At 36.7% G+C, this 19,548-nt stretch overlaps 1 protein-coding gene across 1 annotated transcript in view; it reads left to right on the plus strand.

The window, feature by feature from the left end:
* The window catches only part of Naaladl2 (N-acetylated alpha-linked acidic dipeptidase like 2), a 659,654-nt gene that overhangs the window by 115,076 nt on the left and 525,030 nt on the right, over window positions 1–19,548 (plus strand). Inside the window, exon 3 of the mRNA XM_051185714.1 lies at window positions 11,495–11,768. Within this exon, the coding sequence (XP_051041671.1) occupies window positions 11,495–11,768 (274 nt within the window). The remainder of the gene's footprint in view (window positions 1–11,494; window positions 11,769–19,548) is intronic.

Consider the following 19,548-nt stretch of genomic DNA (forward strand, 5'->3'; position numbering starts at 1 on the left):
GTGCCACAGAAGGAGACAAAGTGAATATCCCACTACAATACCCCTTTTAGTCTAAAGAAAAGATTTAGGCTTGATACAAAACTATATACAAAAAGTGAATAACAAGTGTTCTCTAAGAAAAGGAAAATCGAGATCAAAATGACCTACATATCTAGTCCTAGGGTGAAGGCATAACAGAGTTTATAATAGAGTTGTCCTAAGCTGGAAAACTTAAGTTTAGTACCTAATATATCTAACTAGGAAGAGAGAATAATAGTTGTAATAGTTTAATCTTCAACCTCATCAATACCTGAGAAGGAAAATAATGAAACTAGGGTAGACAAGAAGTGCAGATGGGCAACTTCCAAAAGGTGCAGCGAGGACAGAAACAGCAAGCTACCTGGACAGTCAGTAAAGACAGATTCACATTAAGAAAAACCACTAAAGGTTTTACAGTGTGTTTTAAAATATACATAGACATGGAAAAAAATAAATTAGGGTGCCATTGGTTGTCTCAAATATAAAGGTGCCAATATTCCATCACTGAGGATATATTTATGATCAGATCATTGCAGTGGTTCATAGGCTTTCCTACATTGTAGAACTGCTTATTTTTCCTGTGTCTTGGCAGTTTGTATAGCATCTCTTGATAATATGAGACCCAAAACAATGAATGTTCCCAATGGAGGGATTCCAGGTCACTAAAAGATATTATACCAAGAGAAGCAATCCAGAATTACAAAGACAAAAGCTTCTTGTTCTCTCTTATTTGAGGATCCTAGTTCCAAATCTTTGTGTGAGTATATAAATTGTAGTAGCCACAGAAATAAAGAAACTAAAATGGGGGGCATGGTATTATGTTGTAGATGGGAGAGTATAGAGAGTAGGCTAGTATGACAAAGATACTACTATTTAAGGGTACTGGAGAAAATGTTGGGGTACTTCATTTGGTGAGAGGATAGGGAAGAAAACAGGGAGAGGAGGAAGTTAAAAAAAAGCATCAAGAGTGCTTGAAGAAACACAAGGAAAATTATTATTGTTTGTATTTAAATGTGCGTACATATGTAAATAATGTAAATGAAACTATATCACGTGAGCTGAAGATGGCTTCCAATAGCTACAGACTATGTAACAATAACTACAGATAAGAGAACAAGCATACAAAGCCCACTTTCAAGTTGTTTTTCAGGGGAGTCTAAGAGATTCCCCCAAACAATATAGGGTATTGCCATTTTGTAGATTACCTTCCATAATTTGAATGTAAGAACCATTTTCTGAAGCACTACATTCTTTAGATATGAGTCTTGGAGGAATAAAGCTAAACAAAGTTTGTGCAAATTTCAAAAAAAGGATGAGTTAGGGCAGCTTTTAAAACAGGAAAATCAAACAGAAAGAGCTCAACTCTTTTGGGTGTTATACACTATTTATGAATATTTATGAATAATGGTGTTCCAGTATCTGTGTGTGTGTGTGTGTGTGTGTGTGTGTGTTTGTGTGGTGTGTGCTCTTGTATGCTAGTACATAGACCCCAATGGTCACTGTTATATGTTTCACTCATCTCTTTCCAATTGAATGTTTGAAACAAGGTCTCTCACTGAACCCAAACTAGTCCTTTGGCAAACCTGTAATTTATGTGCATCTGTAAGCTTTGACAGCATCAATGAGGATGCCTATTTTATGTTAATGAATTGCTATTGCTCAGATTGCTCTAAAGATGCCCTTGTATTCAATTAAACTCAGCCTGCAAGTATAGTATAGTAGATTTAAAATTTTTAATGTTTAATGGATAAAATAATGGACAGTTAAAATTCTAAGAAAACATCAACACCATGGTTTACGGAAGAAATATACTAAGTCATAAACCTTACTACTTTTTCTGGAGACTTTTCCTTAGATATTGTGGAAAGAATAATAAATTATTAGAAAAAAAGCAAATTAATTGCAAGTAATCAATGCATTGTTTGTTTATTTGATGTAGTATTTTCTAAATGTTATTGTGTGTGTGTGTCCTTGACATTTAGTTAAGATAACAAGTAAGACTTTGTTTTTTCCTTCTATCTTGTAGGTCTTAGGATCAAACTCAAGCCATTAGGCGTAGTGATAAGGGCTCTTTCTCATTGAATGATCTTATTTGCCAGTGTTTTGAACTGATATTCTAAAAATACAATTATGCTTCATACAAATATGTGTTCATATGATTGCATGTTGCAATGGATTCTTTTGAAAAGATCATAATGTTAAGCTGACCAATAAGTGTACAAAATAAGAAGGAAATGAAATATAGGGAAAAGTGTTGTACAAATTATGAGCCAAGGCCTGTAACCCTGAGAATGAATAGGTAGTGGGACAGGGAATGATGAAAGGCCTGGGGTTCAAAGAAGAAGCAAAAAAAATCATATAGTATTAAAGCTATTGCTCAATCAGGTCATAGTTCTTCCATAATAAGACATCAATTACAGACCATTTTTAGTTTAAAGATAATATTCTTCAAATATTCTAATCTTATTTGATCTCTCTCAGAGAAGGAATCAAAAGAAAAGACTTGCTATCTTTGAGGTTTGTATAATTTCTTACCAAAATTAAACAGAAAATATGCCTGACAGGAACACTACTACTAATACCACATTGCTTTTAAAATTACGAGTAAAAATTACAAAATATCTAAAAACTCTAATTTATCCTATTATTAATAGAGTTTGATTTTACATGGGAGAAATTCTTTTGGTGTACTCTGTTATTTATTTAATAGATCTTATGATTGCTTTCATGAACATATCAGGATGTGTGATAAAGTTCAATATTCTTTCAAAGAACATTTCAGCAATTGGGACAATAGGAAGAACTTTTCAACCCATTTATGAAATCAACTATGATTGCTTTTTTATTAAGTACGGCACTAAATATTTTCTGAAGGACACTGTGTACATAATAACTCAAAATTTAAAGTAAAAATTAAAATGTTAGGAGAAGAGGTAATAAAATATCCATTTGCTTGTTCCATAACTTTTTTTTTATGGTTTGCTTTTTAATGGACATCAAGCAATTTTGTGTCTGACCTCACAATCTTTTTTTATATATATAATTTTTTTTATTTAATTTTATATAACAAAGTCCAATTAAATGAAAACAAACATTTATACACAATATTTGGGAATTTGGGCGTCGTTCTTTCCAAACTACTTCCTGCTGGTAAGGGGCGCTGTCTTGGGGGATTCGAAGAAGATTCAGATATCCTAGCTGTAGTCTGTAGGGCTATTTTGTCCAGCTGTTTTGAATGTAGGATCAGCTTGTACTCTGTTTCTGGCGGTCTGGCGTGATCAAACCACATTAGTTTGGAAGGAATCCACATCTTTTCATTTTCTGTGGAAACAAAAATAGAAATCCTTTTCCCCAGTAACTTGTTCTTCAAGTTAAATTTTGGAGTCAGAGCATTTTTTTTTAAAATTTATTATTTTACATGTCGATCCCAGTTCCCTCTCCCTCCCTCCCTCCCTCCTCTCCAGCCCTTCCTCCCTCCTTCCCTCCCTTTTACCCTCTCTGCCCTCTCACATGCACTCTAAACACCCTCCCCTCCCATCCCCCCACCATATGTAGGGGAATGCCATCCAGTTGGGGTCATGTAGATCTGACAAGTCCTGTGAAGTAGGGACTAGGGCTTCTTTCCTGTCTCTAGAATAAGGCAGTTATCCCTCCATGGGAGATATGTTTGCAAAGTCCTTTTGTGCACCAGGGATACATCCTGGCTCCACTGTCTGAGGTCTCTTAGACTGCTCAGACCTTCTGGCTGAGACCCATATTCAGGGGGGCCCGAGTCAGTCCCCTGCTGGCTTCCCAGCTATCAGTCTAGTGGCCCTTAGCTCCTCCTTGTTCAGGTAAGATGTCTCTATGTGCTTCTACCGCATGGTCTTGTCCTCTCCATCTGCTTCTGGGTTCTAGTTCGACTCAGTGTTTATGTATGGGTGTTTGCTCCTATTTTCAACAGGCATTAGTTGAGAGCTCCATGGAGAAGTTAGTTGTTGATCTCACTCTCCGGGAAGGGCATTTATGATAGCCTTTCCACGGAAGCTGAGATTGTTAGTTGGGAGCAGTCTTGTAGTTCCCTCGACCTTTCTTTGTGTTCAACTTTATCTTCAAACCAATATTGGCTCCCTCTTTTATGTTCTCTCTCTCTGTCTCTGTCTCTCTCTCTTTCCTATCTTCCATTCTTAACCAGGCTGAATCCTCCTGGTCGCACATGCCTTCCTCTCCTCCCCCTCATTTTCTCCTACTTCTCTCTCCATTCGCTGTCCTCCCCCACTTCACCTGAGCTCTGGGGGGACTTGTCCCTTCCCAGTTCTGTGAGGGACTTTATATGAATCTCTTAGAATACACCTTGTATCCTAGTTCCTCTGGTGATGTGAATTATAGGTTGGTGATCATTTGATCTAGTTCTAAAATCCATATATGAGTGAGTACATACTGTGTTCCTCTTTTTATGACCGGGTTACCTCATTCAGGATGGTTTCTTCAGGTGCCATCTACTTGCCTGCAAATTTCAAGATACCATTATTTTTTTCTGCAGAGTAGTATTCCATTGTGTAGATGTGCCATATCTTCATTAACCATTCTTCAATTGAGGGGCATCTAGGTTGCTTCCAGGTTCTTGCTATTACAAATAGTGCTGCTATGAACATAGTTGAACAGATGTCTTTGTAGCATGGATCTGAATCCTTTGGGTATATGCCTAAGAGGGGGATTGCCGGGTCCTGTGGTAAACTAATTCCCATTTTCCTGAGGAACCGCCATACTGATCTCCAAAATGGCTATATGAGTTTGCACTACCACCAGCAGTGGAGGAGTGTTCCACTTTCTCCACATCCTCTCCAACATAAGTCATCACTGGTGTTTCTAATTTTAGCCATTCTGGCAGGGGTAAGATGGTATCTCAAAGTGTTTTGATTTGCATTTCCCTGATAGCTAAGGATGTGGAGCATTTTCTTAAGTGTCTTTCAGCCTTTTTGATTTCCTCCATTGAGAATTCTTTCTTCAGTTCTGTACCCCATTTTCTAATAGTGTTATATGGTGTTTTGTTGACTAGTTTCCCGAGTTCTTTGTGTATTTTGGAGATCAGCCCTTTGTCGGAGATAGTATTAGTGAAAATCTTTTCCCAGTCAGTGGGCTGCCTTATGGTCTTGTCAACTGTGTCCTTTGCCTTACAGAAGCTTCTAAGTTTGAAGAGGTCCCATTTATTAATTGTTTCTTTCAGTGTCTGTGCCCCTGGGGTTATGTTCAAGAAGCAGTCTCCTATACCAATTTGTTCAAGGGTACCTCCTACTTTCTCTTCTAAGAGGTTCAATGTGGCTGGATTGATGATGAGGTCTTTGATCCATTTGGACTTGAGTTTTGTGCATGGCGACAGACATGGGTCTATCTGCAGTCTTCTACACATCCTCATCCAATTGTGCCAGCACCATTTGTTGAAGATGCTGTCTTTGCCCCATTGTATAATTTTAGCTGTTTTGTCAAAAATCAGGTGTTCATAGGTGCGTGGATTAATATCAGGATTTTCAATTCGATTCCATTAGTCTACCTGTCTATTTTTATGCCAATACCAGGCTGTTTTCAGAACTATATCTCTGTAGTAGAGCTTAAAGTCAGGAATGGTGATGCCTCCTGATATTCTTTTATTGTATAGGGTTATTTTGGCTATCCTGGGTCTTTTGTTTTTCCATATAAAGTTGATTATTATCCTTTCATGGTAAGTGAAGAATTGTGGTGGGATTTTAATGGGGATTGCATTGAATCTGTAGATTGCCCTTGGCAAGATTGCCATTTTTACTGTTTATCCTACCTATGCAAGAGCATGGGAGATCTTTCCATTTCCTGGTATCTTCTTTAATTTCTTTCTTTAGAGTCACAAAGTTCTTATTATATAGGTCTTTTACTTGTTTGGTAAGCGTTACACCAAGATACTTTATGTTGCTTGTGGCTATTGTAAAGGGTAATGTTTCTCTGATTTCTTTCTCTGCCTCTTTGTCGTCTGAAAAAAATAGGGCTACTGATTTTTTTGAGTTTATCTTGTATCCTGCTAGTTTGCTGAAGGTGTTTATCAGCTGTAGGAGTTCCCTGGTAGAGTTTATTGGGTCACTTATGGAAACTATCATATCATCTGCAAATAGAGACAGTTTGACTTCTTTCTTTCCAATTTGGATCTCCTTGATCCCTTTTGTTGTCTTATAGCATTAGCTAGAATTTCTAGTATGATATTGAAGAGATATATATAGAGAGAGACAGCCTTGTCTTGTTCCTGATTTTATAGGAATTGGCTTAAGTTTCTCTCCATTCAGTTTGATGTTGGCAGTTGGTTTGCTGTATATTGCTCTTATTATGTTTAGGTATGTTCCTGTTATCCCTGACCTCTCTAATACCTTTATCATGAAAGGGTTTTTTCGAAGGCTTTTTCCGCATCTAGGGAGATAATCATATGGTTTTTCTTTTTCAGTTTGTTTATATGGTGGATCACGTTGATAGATTTTCGAATGTTGAACCATCCCTGCAATCCAGGGATGAAGCCTACTTGATCATGGTGGATGATTTCTCTGATGTATTCTTGAATTCGGTTTGCCAGTATTTTATTGAGTATTTTTGCATCGATGTTCATCAGGGATATTGGTCTTAGTTTTGTTTCTTAGTTGTGTCTTTGTGAGGTTTGGGTACCAAAGTTATTGTGGCCTCATAAAAAGAGTTTGGCAATAAACCTTCTCTTTCTATCTTGTGGAACAGTTTGAGGAGTAGTGGTATTAGTTCTTCCTTGAATGTCTGGTAGAATTCTGTGCTGAATCCATCTGGCCCTGGATTTTTTTTGGTTGGAAGGCTTTCGATGACTGCTTCTATTTCATTGTGGGTTATAGGTCTATTTAAGTTGTTTCTCTGTTCTTGATTTAATTTTGGTAAGTGATAGCTATCCAGAAACTTGACCATTTCCTTTGAATTTTCAATTTGTGTGGAATACAGATTTTCAAAGTATGACCTGAAAATTGTCTGGATTTCCTCTGTGTCTGTTGTTATGTTCCCCATTTCGTTTCTGATTTTGTTAATTTGAATGTTCTGTCTCTGCTTTTTCGTTAATTTGGATAAAGGTTTGTCTATCTTGTTGATTTTCTCAAAAAACCAACTCTTTGTTGCATTGATTTTTTGTATTGTTTTCCTGGTTTCTATTTTGTTGATTTCAGCCCTCAAGTTGATTATTTCCTGGCATCTACTCCTGCAGTGTGAATTCGCTTCTCTCTGTTCTAAGGTTTTCAGTTGGGTTGTTAATTCTTTTATGTGACTATCTTCTGTTTTCTTTATATGAACACTTAGTGCAATGAACTTCCCTCGTAGCACTGCTTTCAAGGTATCCCATAAGTTCGGGTATGTTGTATCCTCATTCTCGCTGAATATTAGAAAATCTTTAATTTCTTTCTTTATTTCTTCTTTGACCCAGGAGTGGTGTAATTGCACATTGTTAAGTTTCCATGAGTTTGCAGGTATTCTGGTATTTGTGTTGTTGTTGAATTCCAATTTTAAAGCATGGTGGTCCGATAAGATACAGGGGACTATTCCTATTCTCTTGTATTTGTTGAGGTTTGTTATGTCTCCTAGTATGTGGTCGATTTTAGAGAAGGTTCCATGTGGAGCAGAGAAGAAGGTATATTCTTTTGTCTTTGGATGGAATGTTCTATAGATGTCTGTTAACCCCAGTTGAGACATAACTTCTGTTAATTCTTTTGTTTCTTTGTTGAGTTTCTGATTTGTGGTCCTGTCTAGTGTTGAGAGTGGTGTATTGAAGTCTCCAACTATAAGTGTGTGAGGTTTTATATGAGCTTTGAGTTTTAGTAGTGTTTCTTTTACGAATGTGGGTGACTTTGTATTAGGGGCATAGATGTTCAGAATTGAGACTTTGTGTTGATGGATTTCTCCTGAGATGAATATAAAATGACCGTCTTCATCTCTTTTGACTAATTTTGGTTTGAAGTCTAACTTGTTAGATATTAGGATAGCTATGCCTGCTTGCTTCTTATTTCCATTTGATTGGAAAATCTTTTCCCAACCCTTTACCCTGAGGTAATGTCTTTCTTTGGAGCTAAGATGTATTTCTTGTATGCAGCAGAAGGATGGATTCTGTCTTCGTATCCATTCTGTTAGCCTGTGTCTTTTTAAAGGTGAGTTAAGACCATTAATGTTGAGGGTGAGTAAGGTCCATTGATTGTTGATGCTCGTTTGATTTAGGTTTGTTGTTGGCAGTGGTATTGTGAGTATATTTGTTCTGCTTCACCCTAGGTTTCTGGTGTAGTTGGATTATCTGTTGCCTACATTTTTGTGGGCATTGTTACCTTCCTTGGGTTGGAGTTTTCCTTCCAATACTTTCTGTAGGGCTGGATTTGTAGATACATATTGGGAAAATCTGGTTTTGTCATTAAATATCTTGTTCTCTCCATCTATATTGATTGAGAGTTTTGCTGGATATAGTAGCCTAGGCTGGCATCCATGTTCTCTTAATACTTTTAGAACACCTATCCAGGACCTTCTGGCCTTGAGGATTTCCATGGAGAAGTCAGGTGTAATTTTGATAGGTCTGCCTTTATATGTTACCTGTCCTTTTTCCTTCGCTGCTCTTAATATTCTTTCTTTATTCTGTATGCTAGGTGTTTTGATTATTATATGTCGAGGGATCTTTATTCTTTGGTCCAGCCTATTTGGGGTTCGTTATGCTTCTTGTACTTTCATGGGCATGTCCTTCTTCAGATTTGGAAAGTTTTCCTCAATGATTTTGTTGAATATGTTTTCAGTACCTTTGAGCTGGGCTTCCTCACCTTCGTCTATGCCTATTATTCTTAGGTTTGGCCTTTTCATGGTGTCCCACATTTCCTGGATGTTTTGTGTTAAGGATTTGTTGGATTTATGATTTTTGGTCGATGAATCTATTTCTTCTAGTTTATCTTCTGCGCCTGAGATTCTCTCTTCCATCTCTTGAATTCTATTGGTTATGCTTGTGTCCGTGGTTTCTGATTTTTTGCCCAGCTTTTCAATTTCCAGCCTTCCTTCTGTTTGTGTTGCCTTTATTTTCTCAATTTCAGTTTTCAAGTCTTGAACCGTTTCCTTCACCTGGTTAATTGTTTTTTCTTGGCTTTCTGTACTTTCCTTAAGGAATTTGTTCATTTCTTCCACTTTTTTGTTTGTTTTTTCCTCCATTTCTTTAAGGGATTTTCTCACGTCTTCTTTGAGGGCCTCTATCATTTTTATGATGGTGATTTTTAAGTCGTACCCTTCTGCTTCCTCTGCTTTTTGTTGTGTTCCATTCTAGTTGGTGTAGATTCCCTAGATTCTGGTGGTGTTATGTTTGTCTTTCTGTTAGGTGTTCTCTTGTATTGCCTTCTTCCCATAGCTTCTTCCAGTAGGTTTTGGTGGTGTCTCTTCCCTCTCTCTATGGTACGTCCCCTATGGGCTTATGTGGATCTGAGATTCAATATCTGTAGCTCTGTGTGGTCTCAGCTCTCTAGGAGGTTTCACTGCAGACAGGGATCCAGGGATGGGGTCAAGGATGAGGATCCAGAAGAAGATACCAGCAGGTATTCACAGTGGTCCTCTGGCCAATAGCTCTGGCCAATAGCTCTGGCCAATGCCCGGTGGAAGAGGACGAGGGCTAGGCTGGAACTTGAGAAGGTTTTGCAGGGTAGTGGGATCTCACTGGAAACTGGTGCTCTCCCACTGAGACCTAGTTCTTTGGCAGGGGCCCGGATTTGGGGTTCAAGGATCTTGCCTCCCGGAACTCTGGGACCTGCAGAGATAGGCGGATCTCTGGGAGGGGCCGGGACTCCAGCAGAGGCCCGGAGGCGGGGTCAGAGACCAAGCCGGTGGAAATTACAGGTGGCCCTGCATGGATAGTCAGGTCTCCTTTGTTCTGAGAAGTCTCCGAAGTAGGGTGGACTGTTGGCTCCACCCTCTGTCCCAGTGCTCAACCAGAGTGGCAGGACCGTAGGTGGGGTAGGGCACAGGGTAGGGGGGGTAGACTGGCGGTGGGGATGGGTGGGGGTGTATCAGAGCTCCAAGGGTGCCCTCGATGGGGACAGGAGACAGGAGCAGCAGGATCAGGGGCCAATCCAAGTAGTTCAGGCGGGGGAGGGGTCTTGTTTCATAACTTTTACCAAAAAGCAAAATGTATGAAATGTTTCATAATTAATGATGTCTTAGAGGAATCAGGTGGTAGAAAAATTAGCATTACTCTGTGGCAGAAGTAATTGAAGTGAATAATTTAGGCATATATATATATATATATATATATAATTTGATATTTATCATAGTCCATCCAAGTGGCTATAACAAGATACCCTGGAACAGGCTATTTACAAATACTAGAAATTTGTTTTTTTAAGTTTTAGACCTGAGAAATCAAAGATCTATGTTTCTACAATCTTTGGGAGGGACCAGCTTCCATACAGATGGTTCCTTCTAGCTCTGTCTTTTATATGGTAAGAAATGTGTAATTTTCCATCTCACCTCTTTAATTTGAGTGCTAATAGCATTAATGAGTAATTTTTACCTGTGATCTAAGCAGCCCCCCTAATTTCCACTTCATGATTTGAACTTTGTACTTCAAAGTACCAATTTGAGGGAACTGATTCAGACATTCAAAACTGAGCAATAATATTAAAAACTAATGCCATTTTATTGCCATCCACAATCACAACATTGGAATGAAAGGGTTATTTCAATGCTAATGCATTATATATCTTTCCCTCCCTGTGATTAAATATGGGACAACAGCAATTCAAAATAGAAATTAATCTTGTTTCACAATTTCAGAGGATAGAGTCAGTTATGTTGAGGAAGGCATGGTGACACAAAGGTTTGATTCTATGGTAGATTTGAAACATGGCTTTTTTAGATCTCTTGATCAATAAAGAAGCAAAGAGCTATGCCATAAAATATGAGGATGATCCCCTTTAAGAACCATCATAAGTGGCACCAAAATCCTGAAGTTTCTTAATATCCTGTACCTCTAAGAAACAAGCAATCGAACAAATGAGCCTTGTAGGGGCATTTAAAAGCCAGACTTAAACTTTCAGTGTGGTAGAGGGACAGAACAGAGCTGTGTTTTAAATATTAGGAATTGTAGATTATTCAATATTCTTATAGGTAAACATATTAACCATAATAAAAGCTAGCTCAATTAACATCATATCTAGTATGGGGACTGATTATGAACATATTTTGTTAATCTTGACAGAATAATCACAAGTCATAAAGCACTAGTTGGAATTCATAATTCCTTGTAGTCATAATAGAAAAATAAATCCACCCTGCTTTGGTTTAATATGATCCCTTTCACTCACCTCAGTTCTACCAACTCTGTAAATCTGTTAAGGTCAGATGTTATCACATTTGTCTTTCAACAGCCCATAAAATCTATTAATAATTGCTCACATATGAACAGGCATATATCTAAATTGCAAAGATTTCCTTTATTCTTAAATGTCGTTTTAACTATTTTCAGAAATTTGGTACAACTCTATAAAAGTAAAGATGACATGGAAATTTCAAAGAAGATTAAGACTCACTGGACTGCATTGGGCTTAGAAGATACACAGCTCATGAACTACTCAGTGTTGCTGGATTTCCCTGGGCCATCTCCAGGCACCATCACTGTGAGTAGCACTGGCCAATGCTTTTTTCCTGATGGCCAACCTTGTAGGGAAGAGGCCAGAAAAGACCATAGCCAAGATCTTCTCTCATCATATGCAGCCTATTCTGCCAAAGGAACTCTCCAGGTAATTTGACCATTTGTCTCTGTCATTTTCACTGAAATGGAATTAGAAAACAACAGCTTTCATCTAAATTGAACTAACTGGCAAGGTGCAGAATACAAAAGTAGCCATTAAATATATTCCGTGTAGCAGTGCCAGCAATCAAGGAAGAGGGGAAGTGTCTGAATCTTTACTTGTCAAATTTTGAAAGTGAAAACATGTTAGACGAATTTAATTCAAAGGTGTTGAAGGTGCAACTGAGTTATTCACATTTTTCTCAGCCCATATATTTCAAGAGAATCTCATTTATAGATTGAAGAGGCAAATTTGAATATGTTGATATATAAGGAGAAAACAGAAATGGCAAGAATTTCTATGAGATTGTTTATGCACATAAGAAATGAAGAAGAAAATTGATGTTATTATTCACATATTTGGATTTGAAATGCAGCATTCCTGCATTCATGATGGCAAATGTGTGAAGGGGAGCCATGTGTGGATTATTCCTGCACCTTTCAGGGTTATCTAGCTTTGATACTTCTTTTGGCATTCTAGTTCAGAACAAAATTTCTAGACCCAAATGAGTGATTTAAACTCACACTGTAGTTACCCAATGTTCTCTTCCTGTCATATGATGCTGAGCTTCTTAGCTTTGTATAAAGCATCACTATTCTTCCACTTGAGGACCACCATAAAAATTAAAATAACTAATCTAAGTGAATCCTGTGGAACAATGCATGGCACAGAGTACACACAGTATACAAGTTAGAAATGGTATATTTTTCTCTATATAGTAGCTGTTCTAACTCGAATATTAGTCCTTTTCTAAAATTGTAAATTGTCCATTTGAATGCAGATGAAGTTGTGATATATTTTTATTTTTATGTACACATTTAAAATCTTTTTTTGTATTTTATTTTTAGTATTTTTTTCTTCTTCAGTTCCCTTTTTAATTTATATAAATTAGAAAAAATTGTATTTTATATATCAATCCCAGTTCCCTCTCCCTCCCATTCGACTATGCCCCCACCAAGCCCCATCACATCTCTCTTCTGCTTCATAGAAAGGGTGAAGCCTTCAATGGGGGATCACCAAAATCTGTCACATCATGTGGGGCAGGGCGTAGGCCCTCCCCTGTCTGTCTAGCCTGAGAGAGTATCCTTCTATGAGAAGAGGGCTCCCAGAGTCCATTCGTACACTAGGTATAAATTCTGTTGCATTACCAGGGGCCCCATAAACAGCCCAGGCCTCCTAATTGTCACACATTTGCAGGGGCCCTGGTTCCATCCTATGCTGGTTTCCAAGCTGTCAGTCTGGGGTCCAGGAGATCTCCCTTGTTCAGGTCAGTTGTTTCTGTGAGTTTCCCCAACATGGTCTTGACTCCTTTGCTTATCACTCTTCCCTCTCTATGACTGGATTCTAGGATTCTGGCTCAGTGCTTAGATGTAGATCTCTGCTTCTGCTTCCATCAGTAACTGAATGAAGGCGCTAGGATGGCATACAAGGTAGCCATCAGTCTCATTATAGGGGAAGGGAATTTAAGATAGCCAGTCCCCTATTGCTTAGATTCTTGTTGGGGTCATCCTACTATATCTTTGGACATTTCCCTAGTGTCAGATTTCTCTTTAAACCTATAATGACTCCTTCTATTAAGCTATCTCTTTTCTTGCAATCCTCTATTCTTCCATCAACTCCATACTCCTGGTCCCTGTCTTCTTCTTCCCTCCTTTTTTTTTTTCCTCTTCTCCTTCTCCTAAATCCCTCTCCCATCTCCACATGCTCTCAATTTGCTCAGGAGATTTTGTTCCTTTCCCCTTCTCTGGGAGGCCATATATGTCTCTTTTAGTGTACTCTTTGTTTCCTAGCTTCTCTGGAGGTGCGGATTGTAGGCTGGTAATGCTTTGTTTTATGTCTAATATCCTTTTATGTGTAAGTACATACTGTATTGTCTTTTTGTGACTGGGTTACATCATTCAGATTGGCTTCCTCTAGTTCCATTCATTTGCCTGTGAATTTCAAGATTTCATAGTGTTCATTTTCCACTGAGTAATACTCCATTGTATAAATCTACCATATTTTTTAACCATTCTTCAGTTGAGGGGCATCTAGGTTGCTTCCAGGTTCTGGCTATTACAAACAATACTGATATGAACATAGTTGAACAAATGTCCTTGTTGTATACTTGTACATTCTTTGGGTATATGACTAAGAGTGGAATTCCTGGATTTTAAGATAGACTGATTCTTAATTTCCTGAGGAACCACCATACTGATTTCCAAAGTGGCTGAAGAAGTTTGCCCTTCCACCAGCAGTGGAGGAGTGTTCCCCTTTCTTTGCATATTCTCCAGCATAAACTATAATTTGTGTTTTTGATTTTAGCCATTCTGACAGGTGAGATGGTATCTCAGAGTTGTGTTGATTTGCATTTCTCTGATGGCTAAGGATATTGAACACATTCTTAAGTGTCTTTCAGCCATTTTGGATGCCTGTATTGAGAATTTTATACTTAGTTCTGTACCCCATGTTTTAATTGGATTACTGGTATTTTGGTGGCTAGCTTATTGGGTTCTTTGTATATTTGGAAATCAGACATCTTTCAGAGGTAGGGTTGGGGAATATCTTTTTCCATTATGTGGGCTGCCGTTTTGTCTTGTTGACTGTGTCCTTTGCCTTACAGAAACTTCTCAGTTTTAGGAGGTCCCATTTGTAATAAACTACAAGGAAAACATGGGACTTTTAAGCAATTTAAAGCTACTATGTAAAAGCCCTTAAAACAATAGAATAACCAAGGTTTGTTACATTGCAAACATGTATTTTTTTTATTTAACTTTTATTTTGGGATTGCTGAGGTGTATAGGGAATGCATATATACTACATGGTCAAAAGGATTCTATTTTGTATTGTTTCTCACCTTTTAGCAGAATTGCATATAACCAGTGCAAACTTAAAGAGTTTTAATACCAATTAGATTTAATTTAATGTCAAATGTATGCAATACTTTTAGCATAGAAGTCATCATTTGATTTGATAAACATACTTTTTCTGAAAATAATGGAAATATATTTTTATATCAGTGAAGACAAAAGAAAGCAGTCAACACCTTTGCCTTGGCTAAGAAGCTCTGAGCTTAGGTCAATGCATGAAAAATTAGTCAATCTATTTTGTCTTAGACTCAAAACATTTACAAGGAACACATCTTCTCCTTCCTCAATTTTTCTGTTTGTATTTAGTACATTCTGATTATCCCTTCCCAGCTCCCCACCCCCAAATATACTCAAACTCCAGGTACAACAACAAAACAACACAAAGAATTTAGTAAGTCTTTGGACTCCTACCTGCTTGGTTTTCAGTTTCTCCCAGCAAATATTAATGATTTATTATTCCTGGTAATCTTGAAAAGCTGTATTCCTTTAACCTGGTCCTGTATGATGACTGGAATACTGTTAGACTGTAAATTTTATAGACCTGACTCCAGATATCTCAGAATATTGTACATATCTTTTTCTGACCAGTGATATGTGTGAAATAGTTTTGTTGTTTCATATAATAAATTCATCTTTCCAGAACATTTATGAAATTTACCAAAGTCTATAATGTTTACTTGAGATCATTTCATCATTTTACATATACTTAAGCTGCCAATTTTAGTAAATAAGTTTGTAAAATATTAACAAACCAATTACTAAAAAGGAAAAATCAAAGATGAGAGCAGATATAGAATGTCCCTTTTTGAAATATTTAGCTCCAACAAAGGAACTAAATGCAGTTACAATAAAACAAATCTTATTTGAAGACTTTAAATTTAAAAAAAGTTAGTCTTGTGACTATAAAGAAAACATTAAGAATAGCTATGTTAATAGTGAATAAAACAAATTCATTACCCATAGTACTTAAATAGATGCATGAAGAAATATGTATCTGAAATATTTTAAAACTAAAATGATATGACTAGGATATTCAAAATAAAAACAATCCTAGCTATTGTATGTGCATACAGCACATATGCATACACTCTACATTTATGTTCTATGGGTTTGTTGTTACATTGAAATTCATACAGAACAGATTATAGGGAAGAGATGATTTTTTTTGTATCTCTGACCATTCCCCAAGTTGAATAAATCTTGAGTGGCTGCTGCTGATTCAGATATAAGTCTGTTCTTATTTTGAGTACATTCTGTGTTCATGAATTTCTATGAGGCAGTAACATTAATAAGTTTTTAAATTATTCTATTTGGGCTGCCAGTGAAGCTCCCCACAACTTTTGATTTTGACAAGGTGATTTGCAGAGGAGTAGCTCCCCTTTACTTTGAAGAGCTGTCATGCCCATTCATCATAGGACTGTTTGTATAAGCTTCCAATTTGTGCTTCCTGGTAACAGTCTAAAGAGCATTTGAGATATCTGATATCTACTCTGCAAACCTACTTAGTGCCAGTGTGATGGATGATGCACTTTGCAAATTCTTTGTAATTCATTGTGTACTAGAAAGGTGACATTGTTTACCCCTTAATAATGACAGGTAGGTCAGTAAAAGGGTCCTGTGGAGAGTTGCTTTGTCAGATGCAAAATACATATTAAAATGGATATATAAATAATTTAGCACATATGTGTTTAGCATCAGGGAATAAAAAGATAGTTATGTTTTACTAAAATAAAAATAGCAACAATAATATTACAGGAACAGAAACACTGGACATGAGATTTGGCCACAGGTAATTAATTTTATCTACAGAAAATACGGCTTTTAGCTAATTCCTGTGAAATCATTACTTTGGTCTAACTTCAAAGTAGGCTGACTCAGAAAAAAGAAATTAATTAATATTTAATAAACGTCTCTACTATATTCTGGATTTGATGCAGGGTTCACAGACCCATGCATTTTGGGGATATAGTTTTTTCTCCTTCTGTAAAGTTTTCATCTTTGCCCAAGAGACAGTCCAAGGAATACAATGTGATAGGGAGGCTTATTTTGAGCAACAAATTGCCTGTGCATAACTTATTTTTTTTCTTCTTTTTTATTTTATTTACTTATTTTACATGTCAATGGACTGGAGAGATGGCTCAGCCGTTAAAGGCTAGGCTCACATGAAAAACATAAGATATATTGTTATTGACATATTTATTACAGCTCCACTCCACAGACAGAAGAACTCAAGTCTATCCTGTCAATTGTACAAATGGGGAATCATTGAGTCTCCCAATACTTTAGGGCCTTGCTCATGTTGTCATGGGGAAAAATGATAGTAACCTACATGATTGTTGTAGGGTAGAAATCCTAAAGACATGAGAGTATTTGGTACATGGAATTAATCAATTAACAATAATAATTATTTTTATATGGAAGAAAGTACATATATTTATATAAAGAAGTTAAAAAATATCAAAATGTTATCATAAGATTTTTAAAATTTAGATTTATTATATTTATGATGCTGTGTGAACATAATCTTCCAAATTTCTGTTTACCACTGTAAATACTGATAACTAGAAAAATACCCTTGAAATTATAAATAAAATGTAAAACACTATAACTTGAGGACTTAAGTAATGTAGAGATGAAATATTTTATTTGTGAAAGCAGAGTGATCTGTTATATTAAATTGGGCATTATGAGTATGGCTTGTTTTTATGTATTTCTCTCATGACACAGTAGTCTAACACATGAATCTGAACACAATGTCAAATATTTAGCTGGAAAGTCTTACAGAGAAAAAAATATCACTATTAAAAATAGTTTCCATAATTCATACTCTGTTTAATTCTTCCATACTTGAAAATAGAAAAACAAAACAAAACAAACAAACAAAAAAAACTGCCTGGACTTGGTTGTACTTGGTTTTTGTTGTAGATAAAAATAGCAGAACTCTGGGGGGGCCAGGAGGACAAGAACAGAAGTGTATTATTGAAGCTTTTATATCACCAATATAACAATGTGGCATTGGAACAGCTCTGTAATGGTGACAATCATATTGTTCAGCATTTTACTTGTTTTTTTTTTTTTTTCTTTTGTGGGTTCCAAGTTTTAGTAATCATAAACAATATACAAGTCAAAGATAAATGAATGAGAACACAGCTACATGTGACTGTTTCTCATCTAAAAATTTGACATGTTATCCCTTAGGCAAATATGGCCTTCTGTTTCTGGTTTCAGATGATGTGTTCACTATTCAAGTGAGTATACATATGCAAATATGTACATTTAAATTTGACTACCTTTGTATCTAAAGATTTTTTTTTTTTTTTTTGAGACATGATCTCTTTATGGAACCCTGGCTGACATCAGTTTTCCTCTCCCTGTGTGCTGAAATTAAAGACAGAAATCTCGGTGCCCTGTCTTATTTATAATGACATAATAAATGACCATTGCTGTCATAAGATTTGGTGGAAATTTTTACTATGTTTTAGAGGTTTGTTTGATTTAAAGGCTATTACTTGCAAAGATAAGTCTGATTGTCTTGGAAATGTTAACTATATCTTCATTTCTAAATAACTGAATGTGTAAGCATAATTGTTTATAGTAATATCTACTACCAGTAAATTATAAAACTTAGATGTTTTCAGAATTAGAGAGTTAGGTGAAAAAATACAGCACTTCTTGCATTATTCCAAACCACTGGAGTTGCTTTTTTTTTTTTTTTTTTTTTTTTTTTTCTGGGGGTGGGGGTTGGGGAAGTTCAAGACAGGGTTTCTCTGTATTGTTTTGGAGCCTGTCCTGGAACTAGCTCTATAGACCAAGCTGGCATCAACTCATAGAGATCCACCTGCCTTTGCCTCCCAAGTGCTGGGATTAAAGGCATGCACCACCAACACCCAGCTTGCAGTTGCTTTTAAAAGGAAAATTATGGCATGTTCACTATATGGTATTTCAGAAAAAGTCTTCCAAATGAATTTCCAATTCCTTCAATATCCTTACCTTAATTAGCAAACACCATTAATTCAATAAAGCACCCTGTGGTTATTAATTTGTTATTCCTTATTTTCTAATGTGGTCACAGGGAGTAAGTCATTTAGAATTTAGCTATTGAATCTCAGTTATATAACAGGACATACTTGGAATTTAGCAATACTTCTCAAGGGCCTTGCCTATGCTATTCAGCAAAGGTCACAGTAACAATGAAGAAAGCTGAGACCCTGGTAGTCCAAGAATCTACCCAATAGGAAAACTGCTCTTAGAGGAGTAGTGATAAAACTGCATGAAAGAAATGTTTTGCAAATTATTTGCCTCTGTATCTTCAGAAACTAGGCTAATATAAACCATACTGTTTAAAAAGAAATTGTTATTTTTATGTTACTTCCTTCTTTGAACTTTCATAAACTATTTCCTATTTTTCCTCTTATCATGGTGGGTAAGTCAAGATCTCCTAGTTATATTGAAATATAAACATGTGATGGGGAATGTCCTTCTGTATGCTGTTAATATATATTTTATTGATTTGATAAATAAGTGCTGATTGGCCAGTAGCCAGGCAAACTGTATAGTCAGAGCTACTAGAGTAGGAGAATTCTGGGAAGAGGAAAGGCAGGGAACAGTTTCCAGGGGGAGACACAATGTAGCCGCCAAGAGGCAGCATGCCAGAGTGTTATGGGTAAGCCACAGACTTGTGGCAATACATAGTTTAATGATTATGGGTTAATAATTAAGAGACAACTGGACAATAAGAATCCTGAGCCATTGCCCAAACAGTTTATCATTAATGTAAGACTCTGTGTGTTTATTTGGGGCTATATGGCTGTGAGACCAAGAGGGACAGAAACTGCATCTTCAACAGGGATCAGAGAAGCATGAAAACATTCATGCCAGTG

The sequence above is a fragment of the Phodopus roborovskii genome, unplaced genomic scaffold (genome assembly GCF_943737965.1).
Source record: "Phodopus roborovskii unplaced genomic scaffold, PHOROB, whole genome shotgun sequence".
In the NCBI taxonomy this organism is placed as follows: Eukaryota; Metazoa; Chordata; class Mammalia; order Rodentia; family Cricetidae; genus Phodopus; species Phodopus roborovskii.